Raw genomic sequence first — 14,250 nt, forward strand, 5'->3', positions numbered from 1 at the left:
TCATCTGAGGCTGCGCTGAGCTGTGCAGAACAGCATCCCTACTTTCTGTGTTTATGCAACTGATGTTTCCCTTAGACAGGAAGCATTTCACATTTGTCTTCTTAAATCCCAGTTTCATTGCACTCTATTTCTGCAACTTATCTAGCTCACACTGTATTTTAAAGCTTTTCTCTTCTCCAAATTGCAATACTGACTTGACTGAGAACCTTGTTCTCTCTCTTTGGTGTCTGCAAAGGAACATTTACCTCAAGAAGGCTCTTAGCCCTAAATAAGCTTCATGTGTCAGACTGCCCCAGTGTCTTCAGTACTTGAATACTGTAGAGCCACCAGACATTCCCCCGCTGCTCCTTCAGCCTCACACCTATCCCATTTTGGGGTGCCTTGTCAGCTGTGAGTGCCTCCTTTTAACATGCTGCTTTCTCCCCCTCTGGTGCTAAGCAAAACATGAAAGGCTCTGTCCTTTTGGTTGCTGGCTGTGGCTTGCAAAATGCAGATGTACAGTAAATGACAAGCCTGGAGAGGGGTGTTGAAAGGAAGCAGTGGTGGGAAGCATTTCAGTTTAAGGAGAAATAGTGTGGGCGTGGTGCAGCACTGAGAGAAAATTGGATAGAAAATGGAACTGGGGAGTGAAAATCTATTTTTAACAGGGCTTTGAAAATCTGGCTGGGGCCAGGCCCTGTCTGAAATGATGTAGAGCCACAACTATTTCTGGGGCTTGCATTTTCCATAAGGGAGAACATCTGATAGCAGAGCAAGAGGTCTGCTCTTTCTGAGTACATTCAGTGAAAGCCTTATTCTTATGGGAGAAAACAGAGGACACTTGTTACCCTGCACACAGCACAGATGTCTGGCTATTCTTCATGCTAGGTGAGATTTTCTGGGCATGAAGGGAAAATGAGAGCTCAGATGGTGAGAGATGCATCCCTTTGTAGTAGAGAAGTGACAGCATCTCACCCGGGCAGACATTGTACTTGATGAAGAACTGCCAGGAGAGACATATGCATAAAAAGGTGATGATGTAGGTACTATACCCACCAAGTTTATAGCAAAAATACACACTTTTGTTTCTACACCCAGGATTTTTTGTGCTCTGTGCTTCGTGAGAGTGCTCACAGGAGGAAAAGCTGCTGGTGTTGAAAGCAGATCTCTGTGGAGTTCCAGTGTGGGGTTCCCTGGAAGTCAGGAGGGGTACTGGGGAGCATCTCTGCTGCTTGCACACTGCTGGTGCCCACTGCTGCCCTGGGCACCCTATGTGCCCCTTCCAGCTGAAGGACAGTAGATCCTTCTTGCATGAGTAATCTGACTTGCTTAGACCCCTCTTCCTGAGAAAACAAAATGCACCCAAAGAATAGTTTTTATCCACTGAGGACAAAAAAGGGTGGATATCCTTAGATATGTATTTGGAACAGACATGTGCCTTGTTTGCAATTGAAGACATGCAAAAATCCCCAAAAAAACCCTACAGTCAGCTGCGTCTGGTCTGACAAATTACAGCCCCAAGCCTTCCCCGTGGAGGAGCCAAGTCCCAGCAGGCAAGATCTGTTGGTCACTGCAGTGGTACCCGAAGATAAAACCCCACAGTAGGGTCAGAGGAAATGGTTCAGCAGTAGCTCCAACGGGTCACCACTGCAGGCATCAGCAGAGCATTTAGCTGCAAACCATCTCTCCCCAGTGCCAGGCAGCTGTGCAATGTTGCTGAGAGCACCACTAAGTCTTTGAGGAATTTTGCTTCCATGCCTCGGAGCAGTGGCTGGTGCACTCAGCTGCAACTGGTGAGCTGGCTGTGGGGAACTGGTTGGCAAAGGCTGTGCCTGCAACAGTCCATGCTGATCCAGAACTGCAGCTCACCCTTGACAGGCAACAAACCTCACCCTACAGTGCTTTGTGAGGCCATTTCCACTGAAGTACAGCCCCCCAAACCAAACCCCAAACTTTCTGCCTGGCATGAGTGATTTGGCTGCTGACACCACAGGTGATGGACACCACTGCTGGTGTCTGAGAGGAGCATGGGCTGTTGAAGGAGCAGTGTCAAGAGCTACTGTAGGGCAGCCTCCTCGTAGGGGTGCCAGTGGCAGATGGTGCCATTCTCTTGCACCAGGCTCTGGCTTCCAGCTGCACAGCCTCGGCAAGGACTGACTGCAGGCAGAGGTGGATGCTGGTTCCACCCTCGGGGGAACTGGGCTGCTCTCACCAGCCCCTAGGGGTTTGTAGAGCCCTGAGGTCACCTGCTATCATGCTTGAGTGGTGGGAGGGTCTGGTTTGCCCTACAGTGTAGGAAATGCAAATGTGGTCTGAAAACCGAGTTCTGAGGGTAGCCAGATAAAAGCAGCAGCATCCAATTTTCATGCAGGCTACCAAATACAACATATTCAGTCTGGACACAGAAACTTCTCACAGCAGAATGGCAACCCTCCTGATAGTCACTGGCAGGCATTTTCTGTCTCTGGAGAGGCAGTGAAGTTGGCCTAGAGGCTGTAGAGGAGCACATAGCAAACAGCCAGCAGCAAAACACAGCAAACCATTATGTGCACTTTGGGAGAGCAACCGGATTTCTTTTTTTCACTGTTTTCTTTTTTTTTTTTCCTCCTTTTCTCCTCTTTGTTCACCTGAACAATAGCTACTTTTGTTATAGCTATGTAATATCTACTACCAGTTTAGCTATACTGTGCAACACATCGATAGTAGTGTTGTGCATATGTATGCACATAGAAATCTTCTGTTTCTGGTGTGGTTAGTTAGCCTCCTTTGGAAGCACACCTTTTACTGCTGTCTTAAGCTGTGCATGAAAACTGTGACACTGAAAGTTCCTTCCTTCCTTCCTTCCTTCCTTCCTTCCTTCCTTCCTTCCTTCCTTCCTTCCTTCCTTCCTTCCTTCCTTCCTTCCTTCCTTCCTTCCTTCCTTCCTTCCTTCCTTCCTTCCTTCCTTCCTTCCTTCCTTCCTTCCTCCCTTCCTCCCTTCCTCCCTTCCTCCCTTCCTCCCTTCCTCCCTTCCTTCCCTTCCTTCCCTTCCTTCCCTTCCTTCCCTTCCTTCCCTTCCTTCCCTTCCTTCCCTTCCTTCCCTTCCTTCCCTTCCTTCCCTTCCTTCCCTTCCTTCCCTTCCTTCCCTTCCTTCTTCCCTCCCTCCCCTCTCTCCCTCCCTCCCATGCTGAATCCAACAAAAGGAACAGCAGAAAAAGCTGCATTGCTGATGATCCCAAGGCAAATTCAGGCAGAAGAAGGAGTCAAGTTGAAGAGCATTCCTTATCTCCACATGCCTGAATATCTAAAATCTCTCACATCCAGGAGGGAAGCAGTGTCCTTTTTTATAAAACATCCTGCGTTTGGGAAGAAGGTGGTCCTGACAGGTCATCCTAAATCCAGAGTGCACATACTGGCTTGTACCTGAATGCCAGCTGCCTCTCAGGTGAATGTTAACACAGAGCTCTTTTTTTATTTCACCTTCTTATTTGTGAGGGGAGAATAATTTCTCTGCTTATCAGCTGCCAGCTGGTAGAATGGTGCTGCTGTGGTCTTTCAGCAGGGCAGTTTCAGTCTGTGTGCACGCAGCCCATCCACTGCGCTCCTCAGAGCACTCCCACCAGAGCCGGGCAGCCAGTGCTGCAGTACTGCTCTTTTCTACAAAGACAAAAGCTCTGGCTGGGGCAAGTGCACCATCAGGAAAGCTTCAGCTAAAGAATACCAGGGTGTCTACAAGCCATTGAGGTGCATAACTATGAAGCATCAGGCTGAAGAACTGCAATACCCTTCAGTTTTCAAAGAAATGTTTACCCTCAAAGACATTCTTCCTGAGCAAATATTTGACTAAGCCATAAGAATGATTTTAAATTCATATCTGGGCACCAGCGGCAGGAGCCACTGCAGCTACAGAAAGTGGGTACTGCCTGGTTTTCTACAAAATGCAAGCTGGTGGAGGGAGCTGCCATCACTCAGAGCCACCTCCAGCACCCAGACCTCAGGTCCTTGGGGTCACCCTAGTGTGTAGCCTGGTCACATGTAGCTCTCCAGACAGCCTGCAGTGGTAGTGGTGTGCTGGAGGTAGGAAATGTTAGGAGGATTTGGCTCATCAGAGATAGTTTCTTGAGGGGAAAGGAGATGGAGATCCATTGTAGAACTTTGTCATCTATAATTGGATTTTCCCTTAGGTCTAACTAAAAATAAATTAGCTAATAGTATATTCAATTAATTTTGCCAAATTTGAGCAATTCTTTTAATTAGGAGGGAAGAACTTAATCTCACAGAAAACAGACAATTTCCAAAGGCTGGCACAAGAGCATGCCACCTGAGTGTGTCTGTATGAATTGCTGTGAGATGAGGAACACACACACAAACTTATGCAGAAAATATAATTACATGCAAGTAGTGGAGGCAGGAGTGCAGTGTGAGCTATTTAACCTTGAGGAAGTGCCATGTGAGATTGGGAGGACAGGTATTGTGGAGCTTTTCATTATTTTAGTGAGAGACTGTCAAGCTAGTGTGTTATGATAAAATCACAATTTCATTTTAGTGCTAAGGCTGGGCACATTAACTGAGTGTCCTTACACACAGACGGGTGAGCAGAAGAGGGACTGCAGCTTTCACAGTCATGTTGCTGAGAAGTGTGTTTGTCTGTACTTTAGCAAGTGCTGCAGGAAGTTTATTTACTAAGCTTGGGAGGAAGCAGGAGGGGAGACACCTGGTGTGGTTGTGGCTTTATTGAGGTTCCAGGGCACTGGTTGCAGGCAGAAATTTCAGGATGCAGAAAGGCATTGGGATCCTTTTGCCTTTCTCTCAGCACACCCCAGCAAGAAAGACCTTGTGGTCACAGACACAGAAACTCCATTGCTGTAAAAATCCCTCTTTTTGTGCCTGGCACCATATATTTGTACATGATCAGACTTTGGAAAAGTCTGATAGCTAGCTACTCGTCTTTGCTATCTTACTGACAGTACAAACAGACAAAAGACAAAGTAATACAATGTTCTGCTGCTTTCCATTTTTTATTAAAGTATCTGTTAACACACTGGCAGGTTAACAGAACTGTGTGTGGGATTATAAATTATAAAATCTGACAAAATTTCACAAACTAATTTTTCATGTATTATGCATTTATTTCCATTTCTGTCTGTCGTGTTGCTCAATAAAAGAAGCCAATTTAGTATTTACTTCTCTCTTCTGTTATTAGAAAATCTGAACTGGGGAATATGCTGAAGAGAGGAGTGAATGTTTCCCAGCTGAATCCAGCTGGATGGACAGAAATCTGCTTCTTTCTGAATGCTCCCTTAGATAGATTCTGAAATATTAAGTATAAAAACACTCGAAGTACTTCAGGGTACTACACTAGTAAAAAAAAAAGCCCACACCAAAAAGCCTCTCCCAAAAAAACCAAAAAATACCCACCACCAAACAAACAAAAAAAATCCCTTCCCCCAAAAAAAAAACCCAAAAGAAAAAATGAAAAATAAAATAAAAAATTAAAATGAAATCTAGTATTTAGTTCTTCAAGAGTTTCCATAAAACCAGAGCATTTCAGAGGATTTCGAAACCATCGTTCTCCAGAAGTTTACACGACAAATAATGTGTGATGTCAATTCCAGAAAATTATCAGGAGTCTTGTGATCTTTGGTGTTTTTTCCTTACAGTCTCAGTTTGTGTGACTAAACAATTCCTTGGCAAACTTGGCTTTCAGTTTTGGAAAAAGTTTGTAGCCCTTTGGCTGCAAAGCTAACCTCAGGGACCAGAAGTCTAAAGATTCAGTAAACAGAAAAATAATAATAAGGTTAATTTTTAAAAATTATGTGCATTTCAAAACAACTTTATAAGTTTTGAGATTTGTGGCATGATTGTTAAGTGTGTTAATTTAGGAGTATTAGTTAACATTTGGGAGGATGAGCTCTTTCTTCCCTGTGTGTCAACATGGCAGCACTCCTTGTGCTGGGGACAGCTATGGATACTCAGCTGATGCTCCAAGGAATTATGGCCCTGGGCCCAAACCTTTAGTTTTTCCAGGCAAATTGTGGAGTTTTGTTGTTCTTTTGTGGCAGAGAGCTGGTGTCCTGCAACCCCAGATGAAAAGGTGGGTTGGGGTATGTAGCCCAGCTGCTGCCCATTCATTTTGATCAGAGGTCAGGCCTTGGCCCAGCATTGTTATGGAATGAAATCTGGATAGTTTTTAGATGTAAGAAATTGGTTTTTTTTTACTGTGTATTTTTTCTGCAACATTGTGGTGTTTGATGTGATTTCTGAAAGGCACCTGTTGCTGCAGAACCTGGACCTTTTCTGTCCGGCTATTGGGAAGAGGGAGGACAGAGGACTGTCCCCCAGAAGCCCACAGGGACAACCAGGAGGTTTATATCACAAAATATCTCCTATGTATCAAAACTTTTTTTCTTTTGAAACCCCAGTGATGGTCACTGTAGAGACTTGTCTGTAGCTTCTGTGGCACACTACAGCTCTGTTTGAATTAAATGTATTTCTATTTTTAACCAAATTAACACATGGCTGTCTAAATCTTTTCCCAAGTCGCCACTGGTCAGAGGAGAAGCCTGTTTTAGTAACCTATTTCCACTCTGGAAAGTGTTCATTCATTATTAATATTTCTTGTTTCACAACAAATTTTGCTTACGCCTTCCTCTTTACTTACTCAGCTTTTGAAAAATGTCTCTGGGGCAAATACCGTAATAATTCCCTGCTTCCCTCTGACAGTACAAACTGTTAATTCAAGGGTAGCACATACTTCTTTTCCGTAAATTGCCCTGGCTGCTGCTTGGCGCTGGCAGCTGTGTGACGCCCTGGTTTGTGTCCCGGGCACCTCTGTGTGGGAGGGGAGCTTCCTCCCCGCTCCCGGCGCTGCGGCTCCGGCCCTTTCCCGGCCCTCTCCCGGCCCTTCCCTGCCAGCAGCCCGGCTGCCTGGAGGTGGGCAGAGCCCGGCAGACAGCCTGCGAGTTGGCACACTCCCACCATTACCCCTGTAAAAAGCACATTTTCACCCCCTGCCACTCACGGGGTGAACCATCAGCTGCTCAGGCAGCAGCCGAATCGCTTTTCCCTAGGAAGAAAGCGTTCCCGCCGCGGGGAGCGCAGGGCGGCCTTCCGCGCCACCGCCCCGTCCTTCATGAAGCGATCCTGCTGCCAGCCTTCCCGGCCCGGTGCTGCAAATGCTCCCCGTGCGATGGAGAAATCGTCCCTCTGGGAGTTTCGGCTGCCGAGACACCGTGCTTCAGAGTGGCAGGGAAAGGCAGGGTTTGCCTGGCCCAGCGCTGCCTTGGCTGCTTCCACCTGCCGATGCACACAGAGCAGAGCCGCTGTTGGAAAAGTCCCTTTGCAAAAGCTCCAGCTTATGACCCAAATTCTCAATCCCCATTAGGTGACACTAGAACTGTCGTTGCTATAAAAAGAAATCTTCAGTGGTTGCCTCTCAGAGCTGTAGCTGTCCAGGAATACCACAGCAAAGCCACTTTCACATTTTCTGTGGGTTTTTTTCCCTGATTATTGGGATATAGGCTTCTTCACAGCTTGACACTTCCAAAATGGCACTAATAACCCATGTGGTGAGAAATTCAGGGTCTGCTGGACTTGCTGCTGGGTGTGGGGCAATTACTCTCTCCTAACTCTCACCAGATATTCTACTTTCTGCAGAAATGAGGATTTCTTTGATGTATAAGACCTTGGCAGGACACAAAGGGGACTGTGAAACATTCAGTCTTTCCCCACTACAAAATTCAGCCCAAACTCCCCTCCTGTCCTTCTGTAAAGGAGAATTATGATTGTGAAACAGCGTGTGTTGCCACCCACACTTAGACAAAGCAGACAGCCTCAGGAAAAAGGGCTCTTAGTCTCCTGCCAGCCTCACCAAGGCAGCTGTCTACAAGAGCCTGGGCAAAACCAGGAGACAATCAGGTCAAAGCCCTGATCTCCAAGTGGCCATGGCCAGTGGAGAGACACCCTGAACAGCCTCCCTTGTGGCTGCTGGGCATACAGGCACCCATGTTGGCCTGGTTCATCACTTCTCCTTCTTTTCTTTTATTAAACCTGCAGTTTCTCACTCAATTTCAGGAAAGGCTGGCTTACATAATCAACAGGCAGCTTAAAAAATCTCAGCCCACAAAGCAGTGACCAGCTCCTTTGTAAGCACCGTCTCTGGCCAAGGCCAGCCTGCGCTGAGGGTGTCAGGGGTTGACAATGGGGACGAAGGCACTCAGGCCATCCCATGGAGTACTTCTGCTTTGGGCTGCTGGGTAGCAGCTAGTCTTGGCTGGGGATGGAAGTTGAGTTTGTAGAAAATCAGTATAAGCTTTTGTTCTGTTATAGTTTTTCCAATACGTGTTGCTCTGACTCTGACTGTGAACAAGAGCATTCCACTAGAGGGTTTCTAAATTACTGACATGTCCTAAGTAAAAGGAGGGACAACAAAAACCCAACCAAAGAAAATATGGCCCTCCTCCTTTCTTACCTCCCATCCTTTATAAGGAAAGAGATCATTTAGAGGAAAAAGCACAGCACCTGGAGATAAACTGCAGATTAGTTAATCCCTTATTTTGTTGGGCTGCTGATGTGCGTGATCCATGCTGGGAACAAGGAGTCACTTGTGAGAATTGGTGGCTGAGGGAACCTGGACCAAAGGGAGCCCCTCACCCTGCACAGTGTTGTTCCCTGGAACTGACACTAGCAGGAGCTCCATCAGAGATTGTGTGTGAGCCGAAATACAAAAAGAAGATAAAAAAGCTGATAGAGAAAAGGAGAAGGCCAATATAGACGAAGATACAAGTCCTGTACCTGCACAAGAGAAGATGAATGTGGGAGTTCCTTATAGCCTACAAATAAATGTTTCGGATACATTCAGAGAAAACATAAAGGGTCATTATTTAAAAGGAACAAGGTAGTCAAGCAGTTGAACTTCAGATTCAAGCAGGCTGGGGATATGCATTGGACTTGTTTACACAGAAGGGGTTCCTCAAATCCAGAGTGGACAGTCTGCAGACAGAAATGCTGTAGGTCAGTAGGAAGCTTCTGCACTCAGTTCTGGAACTATCTGGCTCAAAATAAAGTGCTGTGTTGGGTGAGGTTGAATATAAAGATCTCAGAGATTTTAAATAATAGGTCAAGTGACAGGGCCTAAATCAGGAGGGATTCCCTTTGTTACCTCCCTTTTTTCATCAATGGACATCTGGATGCATAATGTGAGCAACTTGATGGAGCTGAAGTTGTTTGTATGCCTCAGGCCTTGATTGGACTCAATTAGTTTGAGCATTTAAGAAGAACTTCTGCATTTCTCTCTCAAAGGGTCAGAAGTTACCCGTCCTAAATGGCTTTTGGTACTGCTGAGTGCCTCAGCTTTGATTTCATGCAGTCAAGATTGAACTGATCTACTACTCCTCGTAGTTTACTCCAATTTTCTGTGCTCATCAAGTCAGGCTCCAACTCTAAATACTTAGGCATAAACCTTTATGCAGATCAAATAGTCCCTCTGTGCAACTTCACTGGTCAGATGAAAGCACATCCTGAAGTCTTTGGAGAACTGAGGCCTGGGGTCCTGGAGGGAAGGTACTCTCAGCTTGTAATACCAGTTAAATATTAGACACTCCTGTGACATGATGAAAATAATAACAACTGCTGTTCAGTATTATTTTCTGCATTGTGTGCATTTTTTCTAAACATTTTATAGCAGCGCTGATATTCAGGAGAACTGCAAAAGCTGTTTACTTTCTGAGTGCAGTAGTTTATGCTGTCAGAAGGAAAGGAAGGAAGGTGAATAAAGGCAGGCATTTTCAACAGCAATAATCACTACTGTGACAGATATCTGCAGAAGGCAAAGGGAGAGCTGAGGCACTGCTGTGCTGAGGCTGCTCTAGCCACCAGCAGCAACACTGGTTGCTGGGGATTTGCTCTGACTTCAGGACAGGCTTACACAGGTTTCAGATCCTATCAGGCCTCTCATGCCACTGGCCTCCCCCTTTTCTTATGTGACTACTGATTTTAGGTCTCAAGTTGTTGTTTTAAGAGAGAGGGACAAACCAGGTTTTCTTTAAGCCCAGTTTGTTTTAAAGAAGTATCCGTTGGATGCTCTGAATGATTTATCACCTTTGGAAAGGCAAGAAAAGATATTCTGCTGGGCTAGATTTCCATGCCATGGCAACTCTGTTTGCAGGACCTCAGGTAGACATTTTGAACTTGTACTTGGGGTTTTCAAGAGACCTACAAAAGGCTGGCAGTCACATAGACACAGTCTCAATGTGCAGTTGAAGACAAAAGTTGGCAACTGCCAGATGACTATCAAACTGATTGAATAAAGTGATTTTAATGATAATAATTTCCTGATTTAATTAATAATAGGCAACTGCACTCTGGATCCTGTTAGCAGAAGGTACATGGAAAAATGACCAGGTACATTTTAGACCTAGAGGATGTCTCTCCACTATAATAAAACAGAGCAGAGATCATTACCTGTCCCTGAGGGCTGCTGGCACAGCACTGCTTGTATCTGTACTAGTAAATTCACTTCCCCCCAGAACTGGATCAGTGTCTGTGCCCTAACTACTGCAAAGGGTGCCAGACCCATGCTGAGCCCTGACTGTCTGGGAGAGTGTGAGCAGCTGGGAGTCCAGCATCACTGAGGAAAAGTTAAGCTTGGTTCATTGCTTTGAAGATGCCTGAAGACTACGTGGGCTGTGCATGGAGCTGAGGTGTTACAATCCATACATGAGCTGCTAAATTTAGATGGTGCGACCACCCTGACTGAAGTGGTGCCTTTTTGTCCTCCCCTCCAGCCTCCTCTCCATCTGGCCAAAGTTCAGGCTGCCCATACATGTGTATGAGCAACGTGGATGCTAAGTGAGACTTTGCTGAGATTTTAATTGACAGCTGAGCTTTACCCTTCTGTACCACTGCAATTACATCCTCTGGGCCATGTCTGTGGGAGTGCATTAGCCCATGGCAAAGGTCTGGAGCATGAGTTCTCAGTGCACTTAATGTCACCTTCCTGCTGCTGCCAAACACAGGCTGGGTGTCAGGCAGTGCCGCTCAGCCATGCGTGTGCACCCCAGGCTGTCTCCCAGCACACTGTGACCTTGCCTTGAAAAGGATACATGACTCAGGGAAGCATTTTTGCCTTGGTTCTCCACTGTTTTTGTCAGGATCCAGCTGCAGTTGGGGCAGGAGTAAGTCCTCTGAAGGGTTTAGAGTTAGTCTGAGTCCGCTGTGGGGAAGAACTTCTGGAGGGTGGGAAAACCTCACAAGTACAGATTGGATATGAGCTTTTTTCTGTTGTGTTTCTGTGTCAGTATAGAAACTCCACAGCATTATTTGCAGTTGTTTCCTTTATCTGCTTGATGGCTTTCAGAGAGGAAATTTGCCTGTGTTTTGACACAGCAGTAAGAGTTTCTGTGTGAAACTGGACAAGACTATTGGAGGAACAATGCAAGCTCCCTACCCAAATACAGCAACTGTCCTTAATATCCCACTTCCAAACACCATACTTCAGGGAACATCTGCCATTGTCTGCAGTTGCAACAGCATCTTAAATAAGCAGTTACTAAATACCACCTTTCATATTTTCATAAGAAAAAAATCTAGTTGCCAGTTTATCTAACCTTACCTGGGTGTCTCAACAAAAACCACTTGGGACTTTTTTTTTTTTTTTCTGTTTTTTTTTCTGTTTTTTTTTTTTTCTGTTGAATGTAGCTTAAGTATGTGGAAACAGAAGCCAGAGCATTAATTTCTTCTGTTCAGAGTGAATGAGTAATGTGAGCATATTCAACATCTTCAGAACAGTGAATCAGAGCAGTGACAATGAATGAATCCTCCATGCTCAGAGGTGCTCTAGTGAGTCTCCTTTGATTTTATTTTTTTTTGTTGAAGCCCTCTTCATATTGAAAGGAAGAAGCTGGTAGAGGGTGCTGTGCTGGGCAGAGCTGCCAGGTTGATGCTTGTTGGTGGCTGATTTCTTCTGTGACTTCACTCTGGGTGCTGCCAAAGGGCCATCCTCTCTCATTGCCCCTCATATGATGCAGAGAACCAAAAGCACTTTTCAAAGTCATGGGGATCATGGGCTGGTCCTGACTGCCTATACCACGCTAATGGCTCTCCTGTGGTGCCAGCCCCAGAAACGCAGAGAAAAGGCCAGAAGGGACTGTGGGGTCATCTGAGCGTGTCTAAACATCAAGTTTTACACCATACCTGGTCACCTAAAAAAATAATTTCATTCAAGTAGTTGTGCCAGAGAGATGCCTAGACAGAAAACTCACACTTGTCTCATCAGATGTCGCCCCAAGATCCCAGCATGGTCACCAGAGACAAAAAGTTACAGAGGTACTCAAATAAATGCCATTCATTTCAGTCTGAAGATAAGTGTCCATTTGAAGAAATGATCTGCACCATGAAAGTACCTGTGGTTCTCCAGAAACAGAAAGGGTTCCTAGTTGACATGTACCTGACCCCATTGGAGGACACTTAAGGGAATCTCACCTAAAACAAAGGCAGAGAACTGCCACATGCCTCCATATATTGTGTTGTAGTTCATTCTATTAAATACAAGAATTTGTCTGGCTTGAGGTTCCCTTTGTTGTGTCTTCTTATCCTTCTCTTTCTTTAGATAAAGGGTCTTTTGGTACCTTGGTAGTCTTTCCTCAGAGAGTCTCTCTGGAGCACAGATAAACATACATGACCTGTTAGTCTTATGATAAAAAACCCCAACCTTTTTCCCTTAAAATGAACCTTTTCCTTTTCATGCATGAAGATGCCCACAGAGGAGGGATGTTGCCATCTCTGAAGCTGGTTTATAGTTTTGGCAAGACAGGCTCTGAGGCAGGAGTCCAACCTTGGGATGTCTGGATAAGGTCCTGGAAGAACTGGATTCCCCAGGAAATGTCAGGGTTACTGCTTGTTTCTGAACTCATTTAGGAGAGCAAACATGTATTTGACTGAAATAAAAAACCAAGCCACTGCTGCAATTTTTTCCCCAATATTAAACAAGCGCTTCATTAAAAAAAAAATCTGACAGATGGCAGGGCTGTACCTAATGCAAGACTGAGCATTTCTCCAGTGAATTTAAGGTGGTCTGAACGAGATCTAAAAAGGCGAGGGGTAGACGGATAGATGCATTTTTGAGAATATATAAAAGAAAACACTAATATCTTTCTTGCTTTAAATTACATTGGGAAGGATTTCTTCCTTTTTCCTAATTAGCCATGCCTGGTTTATTCAGAAGCCTCCTGGGTGTCTGCTCAGGTACTCCAGGGTATCCTTCCTCTGGTAACTGGTCAGCAGGAATGGCAGGATGTGATATTAGGTGCACTGCCTGTATCCCTCAGTCATAGCTGAGGTCTCCTAGGCAGGACACCAGAGCAGTGATGAGGGGACACCTGCCTTATGAATGATCTGGTTCCAGCAGCACTAAACCTTCTTTTTCTCTCTTCTGTTTAGATTTCCCTGGTTTTGCTTTCTGCCACTGCATTGTCCCACTTGGAGTCAGCACTGTGTCCCCCACCATGTGAGGAGACAGAATTTTAATGAAACAAAAAACCATAAGGTGACATCTTTGAGGTGCAACTTTTGCAGAATAGATATGGAGAGTTTTGTAGCTATCAATAGGACACATTTATAGAAAATAAAAATGAAATAATCCTTTAAGCAAAACAGTACTGAAAACCTTGGATCCCAGACACATAATTCTCTTGTTTGAACTGTCCTGTGGGCTTTTCTGGGTTGGAAATGCTTGATTCAGGTGCAATCATTCACCAGGAGACTTCTGCCTTAACTCCTTCATGGTTTTTTTTCCTATCCTTCCCCTTCCACCCACATGGCAAATAAGACTTGGGCAAGTCACCTGCTGATTCCTTCCTACCATCTCTTCTCTTTCATCCTGGTGGTGATGGTGAACACATTATTTGGACTGAAGCATTGAAATAAAAAAAAAATGGACACAGTTGTGCAACAGAGGTGTTTGTTTGCTTTTCCCCTGGTGATTTACAGGGAATTCTGCAGTAGGCATGCAAGAGGAAGGATAACCATGTAACTGAATTGTTGAGGGGGCCAACCCAACACAATTCAGCTGCCTTTTCCTGCAAGTTGGGCAAGCCTGCAATCTTTCTTTTGAGTTGATGTGGGGTTTTGATTGAATGTTTATAGATTTTGATGTTTTTTCTCTAAAGGAAAATGAAAGAAACCCAAGTGTGAATGCTTAAACTGAGTTTCCCATATATTTTGTGCTTTGATACAAATACACTGAGGTGAGATTTTTAAGTAGAAAAATGAAAAAATCTCATACCCTTCATTTCC

At 45.1% G+C, this 14,250-nt stretch overlaps 1 protein-coding gene across 1 annotated transcript in view; it reads right to left on the reverse strand.

The window, feature by feature from the left end:
* LOC140683524 (uncharacterized) overlaps window positions 1-6,939 on the reverse strand; it is a 127,575-nt gene extending 120,636 nt beyond the window's left edge. The window contains exon 1 of the mRNA XM_072926121.1: window positions 6,713-6,939. Coding sequence (XP_072782222.1) covers window positions 6,713-6,939 — 227 coding nt within the window. The remainder of the gene's footprint in view (window positions 1-6,712) is intronic.
* Between the last annotated feature and the right edge of the window lie 7,311 nt (window positions 6,940-14,250).

The sequence above is a fragment of the Taeniopygia guttata genome, chromosome 3, assembly GCF_048771995.1.
Source record: "Taeniopygia guttata chromosome 3, bTaeGut7.mat, whole genome shotgun sequence".
Classification (NCBI taxonomy): domain Eukaryota; kingdom Metazoa; phylum Chordata; class Aves; order Passeriformes; family Estrildidae; genus Taeniopygia; species Taeniopygia guttata.